We start from the raw sequence: 19,833 nt of genomic DNA, 5'->3' as shown, positions 1-19,833 counted from the left end.
TGGCTTGATTAATATTCTCAAAAATGGGGAGGACATCTCAAGTATGAACCTGTCCATTCCTTCGCATTTTAATCTGAGATATGTGCAGCTGACGACTGTTTACTTAGATTGCCGTGCTCTCCCTTTTCATGCGCTTGATCAAGGAACAGTCAGCCAATGGAGGAACTGGAGCTGAAATAGGGGTGTGGAAGGGGCCCTGCTTTTATGGCTTAATTGTAGCTCTCATTGAAGCCCAAGATGGAGAACGAGTACGGTCGGAATTCATCAAGAAGTTCCTAAACGAATACCATGATGTAGCTATCTATACGCTTCTTCAGCTCTCGTAAGTTCCTTATATTTCGCTTCTTGCTACGCCTGTTTGTGCAAATTTCATTACATTAGCTAATTATTATAGGGAGTTTACAACAACAAATAGCTCTCCCAAATCCATAGATACGGTGATATCCCTCCTATCCGCTCTCGGCCAACCGCCACCACCAGACCACGAATTTGAGAACTTCTACGCCGACATATCAGCTTTCGGTCAAAAGCATAAGTCAAATCTTCTTTCTGTATCTGCTTATAAACAACGCGTCCAAGCGACGTGGCTCACGGTTTTGCGGAGTAACGCCCTAAAAGAACAGCAAAGAAAAACTCTCCTCCGTCTTATGTCCCATTTCATCGCCCCCTGGTTCCTCAAACCAGAGATGCTCATGGATTTCCTCACGGATTCTTACAACCACGGCGGCTCCACCTCTCTCCTCGCCCTTTCAGGGCTCTTCTACTTAATGCAAGAGAAGAATCTAGATTATCCACAATTCTACCCCAAACTATATTCTCTCCTGGATGCCGACCTCCTCCACTCAAAGCACCGTTCCCGCTTCTTTCGCCTCCTCGACACCTTCTTGTCCTCGTCCCATCTCCCCGCAACCTTAGTCGCAAGTTTCATAAAGCGGCTATCCAGACTCGCGCTTAATGCGCCCCCGGCTGCCATCGTCGCTATCATCCCCTGGATCTACAACCTCATGAAATCCCACCCAACCTGTACCTTCATGCTGCACCGCGTGATCCGTGATGATGAGGACTCTCAATCAAGGCTGCAAACACACGGCATGATCGACCCATTCGATCCCATGGAGCCAGATCCAACCCGCACCGGCGCTCTAGAAAGCAGTCTCTGGGAAATCGAAACGCTGCAATCGCACTATCATCCCAATGTAGCGTCGCTGGCGAAGATCATCTCGGAACAGTTTACAAAGCAGGCGTATAACCTTGAGGATTTCTTGGATCATTCATACCAAGCCATGATGGGGATGGAGCTGGGGACGCAGGAGAGGGGGTTTAGAAAGGCGCCAGTGGTGGAGTTCCAGATTCCAAAGAGGATTTTTACGGACCGATTATTGGAGGAGGATGGGAACGTGGATAAGGAAGTTGGGGCATTGGTGAGGTGCTTGTGGGATTTCAAGTAAAGGGGGAAATATCCCTTCTTACATATGTTTATATGTGCGGAGATGTTTGCGTGAAGTAAAATATTGATGAACCCAGAAATCCAAATTCAGCTTCCTAGATGAACTTCGTAATTCAAGTTCAGAATTGCACAGTTTCCCTGTGTTTTGATCATTGAGTTACAAAGAGGAGGATATAAAACGTGACATCGTCCAATTTAGTGATTGCTGAATCCCGAATTCTTAATGAAAAACGAATAACTCCCGTGTATCACAGTCTTAACTCCTGCACAAACAAGAAATAAACGCAAAGACGATGCAAAAATCAAAAAATAAAGCAGGGAAAAGAATGCAAAGGAATACCAAAGTTAACGAGTGGGGGAGGGGAATATGTTTCACTTCTTTGAACTCTCGACGAGCACAAACTCAAGCTCCAAAACCCTTAAATGGATTAAACGCATTTCAGCCTTTAATTGAATGTTATGTGACTATGTCAATGCCCATCTCCGAGAGGACACATTCTGACCATTCCCCCGTTGTCGCGGACTCATAAGAGGGACATAGCTCCAGTGGCTGCGGTACTTCATTCACCATATCCAGATCCTCGGCAGCAGCCTGCTGAAGCGCAGACCGAAAATCTCCACTAAAACCAGGGCGCAAAACCAGCTGAGGGTCCGCGCGAATATAATCTCGCGCTTGAGGCTGCGTGTGGCTTTGGATATCACGCTCCTCCGCCTCCGGATCGCCAGGATGGTAGTTGCCGCTCGGATCAACGACAAAAATAGCACGCTTGAGATCATCGAATAAATCATCGGATATATCAACGGGTATGGCTTCGACGCTAAATCGCAGGTGTTCCAGGATCGCTTTCACATACCCATCTCTCAGGTTTCGGTATGCCATAGTCTCCTGCTCCATTAATTGCCAGCATTGGACGATTTGTGCTTCTGTTGTTGCCATCTCGATATTTTCTCCGGCCTTATAAGTGATCTCGAAGAGCTCCTTGGCGACGAATCGAAATACTTTGTCGACTTTTGGAGCTGCGCGGAGGATTGTGGCGCAAATCGCTTCAGCAAGTCCTCGAGAATATATTTGATGCCAAAAGGCCACCCAGCTACTCATGCCGATCCTTGATTTCCGCATTCGCGTCAATTCTAAGGAGAGGAGAGTGATACGGCAGTTATTAAGGACATCTTTTGCGTTCTTGCGGGCCTTGACAACGGATGGTGGTACGGGCGCGAACGTCATTGAAGGCGGTGAACTATCGCGGATATCGATGGCTGAATCAGAGGGGGACACTGGACGACACTGGATAGGTCCATAGCCCTCCTCGGAAGGAGAATGAACTACCCCTCTTCCCGGACGTGAATTGAGGTCCCGCTTTGAGGGAGTGTTCCGTAGCCATTCAAGGAGGGGATAAGACGACTGAGCCCCGGCATTATTGCATTCCTGTCGATGATATTGATAAGGCATGTGGCAGCAAGAAGCAGACAGCGAAGAATAAAAATAAAGAAAGAAATGAAGCAACACACAGCCAAACCAGACGAAGCACAAAAATAGGTTTCAAAACAAGAGACTGGAAGTTTTGGCAGGAAGCCCAAAAGGGAAAAACTATGTACTGCGTATAGATACAGAAATAACTGCAAACGAATGGGCAGCATAAACTGATGGACGAGAGTAATGGATGAAATCAGACGAGACTCAATCACAGGGAGTCCACAAGTGGACACCCTAGGACAGCCAGCCCAAAGTTTTGTTTTGTTTCGGCGGCGAGGAAATTGCGTGCATTGGAAGGAGTATTGGCCTCAAGCGAGTCGCCGAGTCAGAAGAAAGCGCAATTCCACGGCCATGGCACGGGGAACAAGCCGCCAACTGCGTAAAAGTATATATACTGGACCTAGGATGTTCAATGTCTTTCACTGTGCTGATTTCTATTGACTGTATTGTCTCCATCATGCGAATTTTTGCTGAATGATGACGTCAGTACCAATCCCGGTGTGAAGAAATGAGATGGCGCGAGAGTTGAAAGGAGATACGCTCAATAGCCAACAGGAAAAATGAGAGACAGAAAAAGAGAAACCGGGAAGTAAAAGACAGGACGAATTATAGGTTATGGGCAGTGTAAAAGGGATTTAACGTCACCTGGAATTTTTGCTTCTGTTAAATCTCCCCGTTCTCGTCCCTTATTGAAGCTTGTCGATATGTCACCGCCCTGCGAAAAAATTTTCATTTGTTCATATGACATCGAATATTTTGTCTGATCTTCTTCCTTGCATCTCTCTGGAAGTGGGAAGCCAGCAGGCGAGTTTCCTTGAAGCAAGCTCCAACTCGCAACCTGCATATGTCAAGCCATTGCCAACCTTTCTGACACCCGATTGCCCTTGACGATGGAACACCAGGTTCCAGCCAAATATCATCACTTTACAACCGAGAGAGTGGCTCGATAGCCATGAGCTTGGCGATATAAATCCCTGGTGTAGAGGAAGATACTAGTGATGTCGATAGCCCACGGCAGGGACCTGCAAAGATAGGGCACGAACCCTAGATTGCCTGTTGAGGCATCTTAGTGCCTTGGGGCTGCTTCGCCTTTTTGGACATCAACAACTTACACGAATTTGGACATACACGATCACCACTCACGGCGGATCTTACTGACATCTCAGGTTGTTAATACGTTTGTCAGGTCTCCGCAGGCTATGGAGTTACAGTTGAATATGGTTAGAACGGGTCGCCGCTCGATATACTTTGTCGGATCGCCGTTCGATCAGGAGTTTGTTGTCCCAGCTTCCACACTAGATCCTCGAGTTCCTCCCTCCTGTTTGCTTCATGGACGGTAACAAAACGGCCGGCTTAGAACATCGCAATATTTTATGTTTGTTGCATTAGATATTGACTCTTGAGGCAGGGTCTAATCCATTTGCAGGATGGTAAATTCGATTATGTGTTTTGCTTGTCATGCTCATCACCCTTGACAGAGGCAAAATATTGCGAATTGTTCAAAGCACAGACTAATGTCGTTACCAGCAGCTCTCTTATTTCTTTTATCCAAGCAATGGTGGACGCTAGGTGAGCCTGAAGACTTATTGGAATCAGGCTTCGATTTTGAGATCTCCATCTGACGACAGGGAGGCATATAAATATCTAGGAGCCCCACCTGCTCTGGAGCCTTGCCGAGAAACAGTACCCTTGTCCGGGAAGAGTTGAGCATCAATTAGAAGTTTCCAGTGGTACGTTTTTTTGGGGGGGGACTGAAAGCGAATTCCCTCAATGTGATTTGACGATAAACAAGCCCGCTATTATTGGCGAATTCGCTCCCTGAGAAGCAATACTCGTTCCCCAACCCACACCAAACAGTGGGGGTTGCAACGAATAGCGTTGATCCACCCTGGCCAGACCCTTGATAAGGATCCAAAAAACTCAGGCGAATCAAGGTTGGGCCCTACCTTCTGCGTAGTGGTCTTCTAACGACAACAAACAAAATATCAACAAGAATTGAGAATCGAAGGAAAATAGGTGGGAAAGACTGCAAACATAAGAGATAAACGAACAAACGAATGCACTGGGTGAAGAAGGAAGAAAAATGTCCGTTATTGTTATAACAAAGGACTTGTCAGCTCTCTTCGTCCAACAGGTGGATGTGACACCTGATGCTATCGCCTTAAGAGGAAAAAAACCAATACACCTATTCTGAACTTGACAGGAAGGTTTCAGAACTTGCTTTTCGTCTCCATCGACATGGCGTTGGTCGAGACAGCCTTGTTGGCGTGTTTCTGGGATGCAGCGCAGACTACCTGATTGCTTGTTTAGCAGCCCTTCGTGCTGGTGGTGCGTTTCTTGTCCTCGAACTTGCTTATCCCCCAAACCTCCTCACTGATGTCATCGACGATTCGAATCCCGCCGTGGTAATCACGAACCAAAGGCAGGCGGAAAAAATAAAGGCAGGCACCCCATTAATAGTCCTCGACAAGCAGCAGAAAGAACCCCTGCCGCCTACGAACGAATTGCCGCAATTACCTACTGAAGATGATTTGGAACGACTAGCGTTTGTATCTTAATTCATCTGGGACAACAGGCCGCCTGAAGGGGATTGCAAATCCACATTGGGCGCCGGTTCACTCATATAGTCTCAGATTTCGGCTTTCCGATCTTCAACCAGGAGGCCGCGTGGCATGCAATGTTTTCTTTGTTTGGGAGATACTGCGCCCGCTCTTGCGAGGAGCGACGGTCGTTGCGGTTGCGGACGATATGAGCTATGATCCTTCTGCACTTGTTGACCTACTCTCTGCGAAACACATTACGGAAACTCTAATGACCCCTCTCTTTTGGCTGCCGTCCTCTCAAGACATCCGGCACTTGGGGCCCGTCTCCCAGATCTGCGCACCTTGTGGCTTAATGGTGAGGTCGTCACTACTGACTTAGCCCGTCGAGCGATCAAAGCCCTTCCAAATTCCCAACTTCTTAGCTGCTACAGTGCCTGTGAAACTCATGAGATTGCGTGTGGGGACATCAGGCATATGCTTCATGACGAGGCCCTTTTCTGTCCTGTTGGTCCACCACTATACCCAAAACAGACGTATATTCTGAATGATGATGGGAATCCGGTAGAACATGGGGTGAGTGGGGAACTTTTCGTTGGCGGGACGCTGCTAGCACGGGGGTATCTAAACCGCCCTGAAACTACTTCTAAGGCCTTCCTCCAAGACCCGTTCGATCCAGCACCAGGAGCTGTCATTCACAGAACTGGAGATACAGCCAAAATGCTACCCTCGGGGCTTCTAGAAATTAGTGGTCGCGTCGGATCTATGATCAAGCTTCGTGGTTACTCTGTTGTCCCAGGGAAGGTTGAAAATGTCATCATCAAGCGTCTTGCTGTTAGCGATTGTGTGGTTATTGCCCATGGCGAAGGTTTGGAAAGGCAATTGGTAGCGTATGTCGTCCATGATAAGGCAAGTTCCTCTGAGCGCCAAACTATAGATATCAACGAATCAGGACATAGCCCAGCAGCACACCGCATACTTTCACCTTACCTAGCTCACTACATGATTCCTGCTCTATGGGTTAAATTGGATGAGTTACCCACTCATGAAGTCTCCGGGAAAGCTGACTTTAAACGCCTTCCTCCTCCAACACCGAAGCCCATACATAACAACAAATGGGCACAAGGCTGAAAGCGATCCAATCTCAGTCGATACCATAGCCGAATTCTGGGCTGCGTCCCTTAAAATAGCACAAAGCGCCATCACTCAGAACACAACTTTTTCGACCTAGGTGGACACTCCCTATCAATTGCAGATCTTGCATCAAGACTCTCAAAAGACTTTGGTTTTCGTATCCCCCTCGACCGTTTAGTTGATCCTCCCACGCTCAATGGTCATACGAAAACTGTACGCGCGGTAAGAGACGGTCATACTGCTGCATTGCAAGCAGATCTACCAGCAGTCTTGCGCGTGGACTCTATCCTTGAGGAGGACATTCAGCCCTTTGGTGCGAAGGCAAGGTCACTGTCCGAGGCAAGCACAGTGCTCCTTACCGGTGCGACTGGTTTCTTAGGTGCCTTCCTGCTCCACAACCTGTTGGAAACCACGTCCGCCAAAATAGTGTGTCTTGTGCGTTTCAATGACCCTTGCGGAGAAGATAGCCCGGGGGGCGTAGCGAGAATCCGCAGAAATCTGCTTGATCTGGGATTGTGGCGTGATTCGATAATGGAGCGCGTCGAGATCCTACCTGGAAATCTATCTAGAAAACGCTTCGGTCTTTCCCCTGAGGCCTTCGAAAAGCTTGCTGCCCATGTCCATGTCATCATCCACGCTGCTGCGACCGTCAACCTGGTATATCCGTATGCCGCGCTACGAGGTGCAAACGTAGGAGGTACAAGAGAGATTTTGCGCTTGGCTTGTCACTCTGGTGCTACAGTACAGTATGTATCAACAAATGGAGTGCTGCCGCCATCTCTAAAATGCTGGCCCGAGGATGCCATGCTTGATGTGTCTAAAGTTCCGCAAAGACTGCTTGACAGTTATGGTCAGACCAAATGGGTGGCAGAACAGCTTGTGCTCGAGGCAGGTCGTCGTGGACTGCCAGTTGCGATATATCGAGCGGGAACAATAAGTGGCCACAGCACCACGGGCGCAGGAAACGCGTGGGATCTCCTATCTGCATTAGTTGTGAAATCGATCCATCTCGGTTATGCGCCCGACGTAGAAGGGTGGCGAGCAGAGATGACTCCAGTGGACTTCGTTAGCAAAGCAATCGTCCATCTCTCCAATCAGATTCACACGAATCGTCTCCTGTTTCATCTCGGTGACACGGACCCTGTCGACACACGGTCCATCTTCGAGAACCTCAAGGACCTAGATTACCCAACTCAACACCTCGGTTGGGAGGAGTGAGTTGCAATGTGGACTGAGAAAAGAGCATCTGCGAAGGAAGGGGGGTGATGGCGCCTTTACAGTTGACATCCTTCGAAGCGGGATGCCAACTGTGGACTTCCTCAAGGGCATTGTTGTCTTGAGCAACAATGAAACCAAGCCTTTCCATGCGGGTGTCCAACGGCCCAAAGTGGACATTAACTTACTGGAAATCTACACTCGTTATTGGTTTGCCCGAGGGTGGCGCCCTCACTCCCCTTCCCGTAAACATTGTCTCAACAGAATTGCGCATCCACCACCCAAAGACCTACTAAGCGGTCGGGTTGCAGTTATCACTGGTGCATCTTCCGGCATTGGTGCGGCTGTTGCTGCCGGCCTAGCCCGGGAAGGAGCCCACGTTGCTCTCGGTGCACGGCGCATGAAAGTCCTTGAAGCCATCAAGAGCTCCCTTCCTCTCCGCTACAACAAAGCAATCATCCGACAAACCGACGTAACAGACAAGTCACAGGTGGAAGCACTAGTTCGTGCAGCCCATGACGAGCTAGGTCCTGTGGATGTCCTCGTCGTTTGCGCTGGAGTCATGTATTTTACGATGATGGCAAACACGCAGATGGAGGAGTGGGATCGCACTGTGGATGTCAACTGCAAGGGCCTCCTACATTGCCTTGGAGCCACCGTGCCGTCAATGCTCTCGCGTGGCAGAGGCCAAATTGTCGCCATATCATCTGATGCCGGTCGTAAAGTGTTCCCTGGGCTAAGCGTCTACTTCGCCAGCAAATTTTTTGTCGAAGCCACGCTACAAGGGTTGCGACTGGAAACAGCGGGGAAAGGACTGCGTATCATGAGCGTCCAGCCAGGAAATACAGCCACCGATCTCCTAGGGATGTCTACTGATGCCGAGGCAATTAAACAATATGGTGAGCTATTAGGAGCGAAGATCCTAGATCCGGAAGATGTATCAAACTCGATAATTTATGCTTTACGGCAACCCGAGCACGTAGCTGTGAATGAAGTGTTGATTGAACCTCGTGATGAACCTATTTGAAAACACACACACACACACATATATATATATATATAAAACCCGAAACCCGAAACTAGGGAAATGGCATCGCAACTCACATTCAACCAACCGATTCAATTATAATCCAAGCAGCGCAAAGCAGGTGAACGGATAACCTGTCTCATCAGGCCACCTCCTTTTCAACATGACACGACCAGCGAAGCCTCTATCTACTTTTACACTAGTTTTATAGCCTTTCCCTTTTCTGGTCTGAGTACCCATATAATTTCTCATTGATAACCCTTATCGTGGCATCACACTTTCCTGCGTGAGTGCGTTCGCCTAGATATTTCAATTTTTCTTTTTTTTTTCTTTGGGGCTTTTGCAGTGAAGATACTTGTCACACAAGAAAGATACTACTCAAGCGGCAGAATTAAATTGGAAAAAAATTCTGCTCTGCTATTCAGACTCGGAAAACAAGTGAGGAGCAGTAGAGAGAAACGCAGACTTGGATGAAAGAAATTTATTCGTGAAATTCATTGATATGAGACTATGGTAAGATAGAGACAGCCCCTCTGCGACAAAAGAATCATGTAGGTGATCACACAGAGTTAACCATGATTCAAGTACTACCAGCATGTGCCACTTTCCTCACATCCAAGGCTGAGGAAATTCGCTATGGAGAGTATTTGAATGACGCAAGCTTATTCAGGATAAATACATCATCCACCAGCGCCCATATCTGAGATATCTTCATATTGATAGGGTCCCTTGCGGACGTTCTGCCTCTTGATGAAATGAGTATGTATGTCTAGTTATGGGAAGGATTTTCCTTTGCGGTCATTTTGTGTAAAACCCGAGGCCCAAACTCATAACTAATGCGCATGAAATATTATATAGGCTTCTCGCTCTCGCTGCATTCTAAAGGAACAAAATGCAAGAAAGGGCAAAATGGAACCAAAATATGAAAGCAGAATAAATGAAAATTAATAAAATGCATGGAATATCTCAATTACAAACAAATGAAAGGGCGTTATAAACTCCCCCGGCGTGGCCCTGCTCTACCAGAAGCTATGGCCCACATCAGCATGGAAAAAAACAGTCCATCTGCCTGACTCGCGGCGTTGAGCAGCGCGTCCAAAACCGCGACTTCGGATCCCATCCTCCCAACTCGCAACGTGCGTCTCCACTCTCGGTATGACTCGACCAAGAATATCCGGCGTACTGGAAACGAACAGGTTGGGATTCGGAGGGTGAATGAATGAGCAGAACGTAAGGCAACTCGCTCGTCAGCTCGTAGGGCGCGTTTTTCTCATCGATAAGTACGCCATTTTCGCCATATTTGCCGCAGTCCGAGCCGATTTTTTGCTTGTTCGCATCCACCAGGTTTACGCTTGCAAAAAGCCTGTCTCCCAGCCAGCATGCATGGGTCTCTTTGAGGTGGAATGAACAGATGCCCTTGGCATAGTTTCCAGAGCGTTTCGCTACCGCTAATCTGCTTCCCTCATTGTATTGTGGTGGCTTCACAGGGTCGTCGGCAAACCCTTCAAGAAATGCCGTGACGTTTCTTGAGATTGCCTCGATCAATCCCGGTGGAAGTTCTTCAGTGAGCCCATCGATTTCAAGAGAAGGGGGGAGATCTGCGGAAGGCGATTCAGATTTCAAAGGGGATGTAAACACAGGCTTAATCAGGAGTAAACAGACGCATATTTTAGACAAAAATTGAATAATCATTGATGGCAACTTTTTTGTTATCGAGAGTTTCTTGAGGTGATCCGAAAGGTAAATAGATGAGAAAGTCACTTTGGTCATAAAGATCCAGTTTCCATTTGGCAACTTCACTGCGGCAAACTCACTGCCTCTTATATATTCTCCGACTTTCCAATGCTGTACCTAATAGAGGGCGTAAAGAGCAAACCGTCTGGTATAGAAAGCTAAAACATTGCAGTTGGAGCGTGGAGACCCTGGCAAATAGCTAGGGCCTTATTTTAAAAAAAACCTGATTGACGCATCCAATGTGCCACTAAACTTCCCTTTCCACGATTTAGCTGTAGTTAATTTTGAAAATAAAAGACGTCTTGTTGTGTAGGGGATGCGCTGCAATAGCTCGGCAAACCTATATTTAGGAGCAGATGAAGCAGCCGTCTTGGATAATTGCTGTTTTGTGCAGGGTTAGTAGCCTGCCAGAAAAGATCTTTGGAGATATAATAGCCACTTAGCTCCAGATAGAACGAGCATCTATTTCGCGAACCTGATGTGTGAAATAAAGTGGCTCATAAGTATCCAGGTATTTTAGAACTTCCCGATCACCATGGGGGAAAGGAAAATCGAACGCTCTTCACAGCCCTGGATCGCATAAATGAAACGTGAGCTGTAGCAACAATAGAACAGGATCCACAGCCCCAGTTGCATTCTGAAACTTTTCTTCGAGATCTTTTTAGTCCTGGAAGGTTATCTGCCGCGTTAAACCAACTAGCTGACGGCTCAGTCGGGGGATAATTCCGGAATCGCAAAGAGATGATGTTAACGACACAAGTTATGCCAGTGGAGGAGCTGTAATAACTGAAGCCATCGTTGTAGCATCAAATAACTGATCATGGGAGAATTCTGTTGCTGATACTCAGGCGTGCAACCTACTGTCTAGTCGTCTATGAATGATGAGGTCAATGCATGGACCGAGATGGGAAGGTTAGCAAACAGCCTGGCTAAGACTTGGTTATTTTTATAGACCTCGAAAGCCTTGTTCACATAAATGAGATAGAAGTGTCCAAGGTATTGTGTTCAAAAGACGCCGGTGAAGCGAGCGGATGGAGACTTATACAACCCTCCAAAAATATCATTGAGACACATAAAACTGAAAACGTAGAAGATCTGAACATTTTAAGATCAGGTTGTTGGCATCGCTATCAATCGCTAGAATGACACGTGACCACGCCTATTTAGGGAGTGCTCAAAGTTATGGGGTTTCTAATACTTATGGCCTCGTACAGTATATGAGGCCATGCCACGATAGTCATTCCTTGAACATCTTCGGGCTGTTTCTTTGGTGAACCCATTTCCGTAGGAATCGTTTATTAATTTGGAATTGTTTTGGACATAGGAGGGTCATCTTTATTATTTCCCTTTTGTATTTGACGCAGGACCTGTCAATCTTTCGCTATCATTTTGTCCAGCACTTGAGAAGTTCCTCCAACTTCTATGTACTCTACAATGGGACGCGTGGAACAAAGATGTTTGCCGGCCTTAGAAATTCGCATGGAACACATAACTATTCCATAATAGCTAACTAGCTCTAACCCAAAAGATTCGGAGTTCGTTAAGCGGCTTGATGCCTCAATCTTTGGCCGCCAATTTTGGCTATGAACCCATTCCGTCTCCTATGAGAGTGGACTTCTTAGATGGGCTGCAGCATTGATTGAGATTTCCATCTTGATTTTCAAGTGTGTGCGGGCGATTTTGTTTTCCACCTCCTAACTCGGAGAGTTTCTCTGCTGCATCATTCGTAGATACCTAAGGAATGAATGTGTTGATTCCACCCCTGTGTGTTCTTCGGCGAACTTTGCAAGTTCCGGCCGTAGTTAAAGAGCATTAGAGTGGCCGCGGTCTGCCTCATGGAGGTGGATTGGCACCACACACACGATGGTGAGGTAAAGCCCATACCCTGCATGACTGGTGACAGGATATCGATTGAAAAACAATAAACCACTATCTGGCCATGGATGAGCTGTATTTACAGACACCATCGGCTCGGGTTCCAATAGGGGCTTACGGACGTGAGAATCGGAAGTGAAAATCGGAAAGATAATAGGGTAGACAAAACGAACTCCATTTGCATTGCCATCTGTCCTCAGGACGGCATCGAATCATGATGGGAATTTGTGTTGAAGAAAAGGTGAAGCCAGACGTCGGGGTCTTCTTGTGAATATCCCCGAAAGCAAAGATACCTGGGATAAGTTACCGGCACAGACTTCATTCAGATCTTGGTCTGATCTTCCATTCTTAGTCTCAGATATCATGCTTGATCTTTACGCCCGTAATTGCTTCGCCGCCGGCATAACAATTTGGCATGCGACCCGAGTATGGCGCTTGTTTATTCCTAACTCACGAACCTTTTTTGTAAATTTTGATTCCTAGCTCATAGATGTTGCCGCCACCTCCATCATCACCAACGTCATAGCAATGTATGCGCTTGTCAGGGGCGGGAACCGGGGAAAAACATTTTCATCCAGTCCATCACCGGCAAAATAACCATCACGCACGATATACTATACCTATATCAAACTTATATCGGAAATAATGTTGCCTGGCAGAACGTCCTTGGCGGTGCTGGAAGAGTCTCGAGGAAAAGAGGAGTTTGAGATGGCATGCATCAGTTCCAAATATATAAAGATCGAGAATTCCTCTCGCCATTTCAAAGTCAATTTCAAATAAACAAGTCCACAAGCGAAGAGATCACAATAAAAGAATAACTCTCTATATAACTCTTCCTATCTATATCTATATCTCTATTCAAAACGAATAACGCACAATGAGTATCACCTACAATCCCGACAACGACATTCCCGACCTTTCAGGGAAAGTGATAGTTATCACTGGAGGTAAGCCGACCAACCAACACTCCCACTCCGTTTTGACCACAATGCTTATCATCAAATCCACAGGTACCGCTGGTGTCGGCAAAGAAGCTATCAAGCAATTGATCAAGCACAATCCCGCTCATATCTACTTCACTGGCCGCAACGTACAGGCTGCCAACTCTCTCATTGACGAGATAAAGGCCACCACCAACAATGGAAACTGCATTACCTTCGTCGCCTGCGACCAAACCTCCCTCCACTCCGTGCGCGATGCCGCACAAGTCCTCCTGGTCAAATCGGGAAACCTAATCGATGTCTTAATATGCAACGCGGGTGTGATGGCCGTGCAACCTGCGCTATCCAAGGACGGCTACGAAATCCAATTTGCCATAAACCACCTCGCTCATGCGATGTTGGTAAAGCTCTGTCTACCCGCGTTGCAAAATGCCCGAGCCAAAAGCGGAGGTGGGTCAGGGCATGGCCGTATCGTTATTACTTCCTCGCTTGCCTTTAAGGAGGCGCCAAAGAAGACCGGGATTGACTTCGAGCGGCTGAAGGAAGCGCAGGGAGGGGTGAGCGGACCAGCCATGCTGGCGAAATACACGCTGTACTCGCAGAGCAAACTGGCCAACGTCCTTCACGGCTCCGAGCTGGCTAGACGTTATCCGGAACTTACTGTCGCTTCTGTTCACCCGGGAGTGATTATGACGACAGAGCTGATGGACCATATGAATTGCGTCGACCGGTTTGTGGTGAAGATGGCTGTGAGGAATTTCCTTCACGTCGGTTTGCAAGAGGGGTCGTACAATACGCTCTGGGGTGCGACGACGACACAGATAGCAAAGACTGGTGAGGATGATGCTGGTTTCTTGAAGTCTGGTGGCATTTACCATCCTGTGGGAACGCCCATTCCACACACGCCGCTGTCTGGGGATGAAGCTCTTGCAAAGCAGTTGTGGGAGTGGACAGAGAAAGAGCTTGAAGGGTATTTGAAGTAGTAATGAGGTCGTATGGTTTCTTTTTTGGTTTTCGTTTTGTTCGCATTTAATAGGCAGTAACATGTGGCGCAGTTCTGATCCTTTTTCTGGTTATGTCCGTACATGGGGCGGACCATGTGTTGATAATTAGTTACTTCTAGCTTAATACAAATTATTCTCCATCCATTTTGATAAACAATGTTAGCTCATGCCAAGGTCAATGCTCGCTTTTTCAAAGGTTGCGTGCCTAGACGTTGAAGTGAGGATGATGGACTCAGTATGTATTGCTATACTTTCAGACTGAGTGACCTAGCCGCTTTATTCTCACCATTTTCGCGAATCCGTTGTTCCGCCCATCCTCCCAGAGAAAACTTCCCTACGCGCATCAGGGGATCCTTGGAAACGGGATTTCGGCAAATTGCATTTGCTCCATCTTCATTTCGACCTCCCAGGCGATGCAAATGAAACAAACCAGTAACAAGTGAAAATAGAAAACTCAAGCAGAATCCGAACTTGGGACTCCGTCACATTTCGGTGGATGGAACGTATAACTAGAGGATATAGTTGGCAATAAGCAAACGGCAACATAAAATTTCAAATGATCAACCTGCTCTCGTTTCAACGTTCTTCCCCGCCGGTTCTTCGCAACAATATCAGACAACCCCATTTTGTTCTTACGCTGGAAAATTGGCTAAGTTGTACGGTGAGGACGGGTTCGGGAAAGTATGAGAAAGCGACAGACGTAGTTTGAGGGAGACCAACGTCTAGCTCATCAGTTCCTGTCACTATTCAACCAGCTAAAATACTAGTATTGAAGGATCAGCAAGCTTCAAGCAAGCTACAGATTTTAGCGCGAAAAGGGAATATTCTGGAAAAATGTGGGATCCAAGTTTTGCTTGCTGGATAAAACAGAAACTCGAACATTTCCCAAAGGGGGTAAGCGCCCCCCAAACCACCTTCTATTATGATGTGTCCCGCACGTACATAATATATGAATATATGGTGTAAGAGCATGTGTTGTATTTCTCATTCCATTATTCCATTCCAAGTTGGTAAAGGAAATTGTAGAAAGCAAACAAAAAAAAAACCGGCCATACTTGTGCAATCCGCCGGGACCAAGAGGACGTTTTCTTGAAGGAAGTGGCATTGACGTCGAATTCTGCATTTCTAGACAGAGTACGGTGACGATTTGCTATATGAATTGCCCTGTTCTGCTGCAAGGCGTTGGCAGAATTGTGCAGCTGGCAAGCTCAGACACGGCGACCGCAACGATGACTGGAACTTAGCATTGCTTTTGTTGTGCCGAGTTTCCGAATTGCCGGTTTCGAGAAATCAAAAAATATTACGGAGTACAAAAAAGGAGAATACGAAATGAAATAAATGAAACCTTTCAAGGCACAGCGGAGAGCCGGTAGCTTACTTACTCTTGGCATTGGAAAATCCGAGGTGATCTATCTCCAAGGGGAATATCAAGCTCTGTGGTTGGTGGGGTGGAGCGGCGCTGCCCCTGAGCCTTGGCAGTCTACACTTTTCAATGGGTAGCGGAAAATCCACTCGTCTCGTGGTTCAAGAGATCACACGAGTAGATAAATAGTAACTAGTACCAAACGGATACAGCGACGAAATGGACTATGTCGAGACTTGAAATCGGTAATGATTTGAGTTTGTTCTCCCGGAGCCTGGCGGTTGCTGCACTGTCTTGAGCAAGGATACGTGTTAGCCGGCTTCGCTGACTTGCTCCTGCATTCCTCTCGGGACAGCTATCTTTCTCTCTCATCCAGTTAGTAAAATGACGATGACTTCGAACGTCACATCATTTCCATTATTTTCATCCAACTCGCTGAAACTGCTGAAACCTATCCGTATCGTAGCATTCCTCTGTCCAATTTCATAGGCATACTTATCGTTACTTACTTCCTTTTGATCACTTCTTCTTAAATGGTTTCTCTTCTTCTCTTTTCGCCTTTTTCTGTTATTGTTCTCGCGGCTTTGGATTTGTAGGGACAGCTTATCTCTCAATAAATTCCAAAGCCGCCAACCCATATTCTTGTAGGAGCATTCGTCGTTCTGTATGTTTCTCCAACGCCTCCCCGCAATCCTGGTGCTGTACAAGCTCACGCCAAAAAGTGTGCAAGAACTGGAAGGAGACCTTGTTCGTGAGATATTATGGTCTAATTGGTAAGTGAGGGACTGCAAATGAAAACCCAACACAAGGCATAGCAGAGCTTCGTCCCGTTCCAGGCTAACCCCTGAAAGTTAAAATAGGAGTTGGCGCGGTTTTTCTCTCTTGAACATGCCCGCCACCTTTTCCCCAAGCTCGGAGAAGGGGATACTGAAGAGACTAATCTCATCCGTGCTTTTTTCCCTAGTAAGCCTCGAAAGTTCCCACACTATCTAAACAACCAAGCAACTCTTTTTCTAACACCAAGAAAGTCGTATACTTGTTGGTCCTTTTTTCGATTGTTTTCCACGGTCTCTCGACTCCAATTCATAACATCATCTACAAGATAGCAGGTATCAAGCCGATAGTGGATAAGGCTGGCCCGGTAGAGATGACACCATCTTCGAGGCGGATGTCGCTGCCCAAAAAATAGTATGTCGAACGAGAAGCTAAATTCAATCACCTTGTGCAACAGGTTCTCGCGCGGTCTACACGAGGGCCAAAGCATCTGGGACCTACCAAACCCTCACGATGGGCGAAGTAGCGACTGCCAAGGAGGAGAGCACATCGAGCTCCAGTCAGCTTTCTCGAGGTCTGAACCTTGGTCACGGAAAACGAGCATCCATTTTGAGGATAGCGGAGGCGAACAAGTGTGATCGTAATTAGGGTGCGAGAGGCTAGAGACGGCCCACCAGTGGTTTACGTAGAAGCTAGAGGCAGAACAGAGGCCGTGTAGAAGAGATAGACGATATGAGATCGATGGATTAGCCAGAATCACGGGGTTGACGGCAAGATAGGAGTGCGGCGGAAGTGGTAAGGATTGGGATGTACAGGGTTAGCCATGAGAGCACTGCACATCGCAATAACATTCCGTTCCCCCATGCGACTGCCCCAGTTGGTGTTAGAAGAAAGACTCCTGCGAGAGCTATATGGGTCCCAATGTGTTCATGTGTAGTCCCAGTGCAAAGCAATATGTGCTATTCCACCTTCTTATCATCTCTCCATGTGGTTCTGCTGCGCTTGATGGTATTAGAAGAACTCTTGCAAACAGTCATTCATCCCATACCAGTATGGTTTCGCGAACAGGTTGCTAGTACTCCATACTTAAAATACTATTGCTGTTTTGTTGCGCTTGTTTTATCCTCTCCCTTATTTTCTCCTGCACCAGCACGAGGAATAAGACCTTTCAGTGCTTCATGCCAAAGCGGTTACTGCTGGAGACAGAGGTTAGCCACAACATCACAGAGATGCTGGTGTAATTGTGTGGAGAAGAACAATGTTATATCGAAGAGTGGGATTCGTGGCCAACACTCCTGTTTGCTAGTGGTGGCAGCCGCTACTGCTATTCGATTGAGACGACCTATATTCACCTAGATATTTAACATTTAGTTTTGTTCTAGGTAAGATTTGAAAACGCCGTTACGGAAATCGATTTCCACATCCATGTGGCGGACGGGATGACTGCCCAAAGAAACTTGCCAGCAAATGGTTGGTTTCAAAGTTAAATTAACCATAACTTTAACTACATTTCAGGGGTTGTTGAAAACGGGCGGTAACTTTTTAAAGCCATCCTCTAAAACGCAACACATACATTTGTGTACTCCGTGCTTGCGAATGCTTTGGGGCGTACAGAGTATACTTGAATGATTTCATGAAAACGGAGTTCCTAAGGGAAGCTCAGGAGTGAGTGCCTCTTGAGATGTATCATAATATATCGGATGAATGCCATTCAACAGCGAAAAATGTTTCATATCTATCAATTCCCGTACCGTTAGCCGCAAGTTTCCAATCTTTGAATATATATAAATCAAGGTGAAACGGACTTCGTAGGAACAGCGAGAGGACCCACGTTTCGACTAAATAATTTCCGTGTTGATCTTTTCGAGAATGTGTATGAGCTTTGATATCTTTCCCCAACTCATGCTTGTGTCCACGGGTTCCAGAAGCAGCAGCTTCTTTTCAATGCCTCTCGTGGAATCCTACCGTAAATCCATACCAGCTTGTCTATCCCATCCAATCGGATGCAATATCTCCGCCAAGTCACGGAATAAGTTTTCTGATGCAGGATTCCGCCAACATTCATCTTGCTTTCCCCTTCGGCCTCTCTCAGCCCTGGCGCCACCCAGTTTGGTCAAATTCATATGCGTATATATTATTATCAACCTGCAGAGAGCCTCCTTCGCTCATATCTACGCAGTGGTTAGCTACAGCAGCAGGTGAAGCAGCTTTCGTCATCAAGCCACAACTCCAGCATCATCGAGTGACAATGGAGCAATAATGGTTCCGTGGCAGTTCTGAAAGCGCGTTATCAAGAGATTGTAAAGAGTCGCCAACTGGCGTGCTGTGCGGAGTACTATTTATTATTTAATGATCAAACTCCGCTGAGCGAATGGAGACTGCTCTACTCCGTAATTACGTCAAGTTTTTTTTTTTTTTTTTTTTTTTTTTTTTTTTTTTTTTTGGTTGTCGTTGTTTTGTTTTGGATTCAAAATCGAAGATGCGACAGAGTCATCGTGAATGGCCATTATGGCTATCTTTCGACGGAGGATGATTGTTTTCCTTTATTCACCATCCACATCGAGTTATTCTGAAATTGGTTGGGCGGATTCCACTTGGGCTTTGACGGTGCATGAACGAGAGGACGACCAATCACTTTTTCTTTTCCTTGCGATATCCATAATAAAGTTGACTAAACTCTTGTGGGATAACCAGTCAACTACCGCAGATTTCATGACATCGAATGATAATTGAGGTTGTATGTCGATAATTTTCTTTTTCCTGGTCTTTTGGAGGTTGAATTCTGGCATTGAGCATTTGGGTACGGAGTATTGATGGCTTGCCAACACAGAAGCTGGCAGTTCAGCCACATCCACGGTGAACGCTGATTGACGCGAGAAAAAGCCACAAGCAGTCTAGATGCAAGCCATCATGGGGAAGAATGGGTACGGGAGATATCATGCACACTGGCTGCCTCCTCATGTGCGATTATGACAATCCGAGCGTCATTTCTCTGTGAGGAAAAGCGTTCAAGCGATAAACGAAACAAATAGCCTCTGGCTAACAACTCTTGACGGTGCCCATCTGGTTTTATCCTAGTTGTCTCTTTCCCCTGCTGATCTAAATTAAGCATTCTTCCGGGCCTTTCTGACAACCTCGTAGATCCTCCAAACGTTAGCGGGCGTTACTGGTGGCAGCGGGCTCTGCGCTACTAGTTCACCCTTGCTAACGTCTAACTTCATTCATATTGGTTCGCTGGGCGCAGCGCGCTGGGCATCCCGGTATTTTTCAAGAGAGATATTCTTGGGATGAACTCCTCTCGCAGA

General features: G+C 46.8%; 6 protein-coding genes across 6 annotated transcripts; 4 read left to right on the top strand and 2 right to left on the bottom strand.

Moving 5' to 3' along the window:
• Positions 1-23: 23 nt before the first annotated feature.
• Positions 24-1,448, top strand: HCAG_02827 (conserved hypothetical protein; the record flags this gene model as incomplete). The annotated part of the gene is made up of 3 exons (XM_001542606.1): positions 24-41; positions 108-322; positions 395-1,448. 3 exons carry the CDS (start codon positions 24-26, stop codon positions 1,446-1,448), a joined length of 1,287 nt encoding a protein of 428 aa, XP_001542656.1.
• Positions 1,449-1,904: 456 nt separating this feature from the next.
• Positions 1,905-2,897, bottom strand: HCAG_02826 (predicted protein; the record flags this gene model as incomplete). The annotated part of the gene is made up of 2 exons (XM_001542605.1): positions 1,905-2,265; positions 2,302-2,897. The coding sequence occupies 2 exons, from the start codon at positions 2,895-2,897 to the stop codon at positions 1,905-1,907; spliced, it is 957 nt and encodes a 318-aa protein (XP_001542655.1).
• Positions 2,898-4,138: 1,241 nt separating this feature from the next.
• Positions 4,139-8,837, top strand: HCAG_02825 (hypothetical protein; the record flags this gene model as incomplete). Its single annotated transcript, XM_001542604.1, has 6 exons — positions 4,139-4,141; positions 4,570-4,651; positions 5,088-5,466; positions 5,767-6,329; positions 6,774-7,809; positions 7,892-8,837. 6 exons carry the CDS (start codon positions 4,139-4,141, stop codon positions 8,835-8,837), a joined length of 3,009 nt encoding a protein of 1,002 aa, XP_001542654.1.
• Positions 8,838-13,323: 4,486 nt separating this feature from the next.
• On the top strand, positions 13,324-14,370 carry HCAG_02824 (conserved hypothetical protein; the record flags this gene model as incomplete). Its single annotated transcript, XM_001542603.1, has 2 exons — positions 13,324-13,393; positions 13,457-14,370. 2 exons carry the CDS (start codon positions 13,324-13,326, stop codon positions 14,368-14,370), a joined length of 984 nt encoding a protein of 327 aa, XP_001542653.1.
• A 2,050-nt stretch (positions 14,371-16,420) lies between these two features.
• On the top strand, positions 16,421-17,176 carry HCAG_02823 (predicted protein; the record flags this gene model as incomplete). Its single annotated transcript, XM_001542602.1, has 3 exons — positions 16,421-16,501; positions 16,615-16,717; positions 16,986-17,176. The coding sequence occupies 3 exons, from the start codon at positions 16,421-16,423 to the stop codon at positions 17,174-17,176; spliced, it is 375 nt and encodes a 124-aa protein (XP_001542652.1).
• A 446-nt stretch (positions 17,177-17,622) lies between these two features.
• On the bottom strand, positions 17,623-19,141 carry HCAG_02822 (predicted protein; the record flags this gene model as incomplete). Its single annotated transcript, XM_001542601.1, has 5 exons — positions 17,623-17,702; positions 17,820-17,870; positions 18,334-18,366; positions 18,507-18,673; positions 19,080-19,141. 5 exons carry the CDS (start codon positions 19,139-19,141, stop codon positions 17,623-17,625), a joined length of 393 nt encoding a protein of 130 aa, XP_001542651.1.
• Between the last annotated feature and the right edge of the window lie 692 nt (positions 19,142-19,833).

The sequence above is a fragment of the Histoplasma capsulatum genome, genomic scaffold, assembly GCF_000149585.1.
Source record: "Histoplasma capsulatum NAm1 scaffold_2 genomic scaffold, whole genome shotgun sequence".
NCBI classification, from domain to species: Eukaryota; Fungi; Ascomycota; class Eurotiomycetes; order Onygenales; family Ajellomycetaceae; genus Histoplasma; species Histoplasma mississippiense.
Note: the sequence above shows the minus strand (reverse complement) of the source record. Positions and strands in the feature narration are given on the sequence as shown.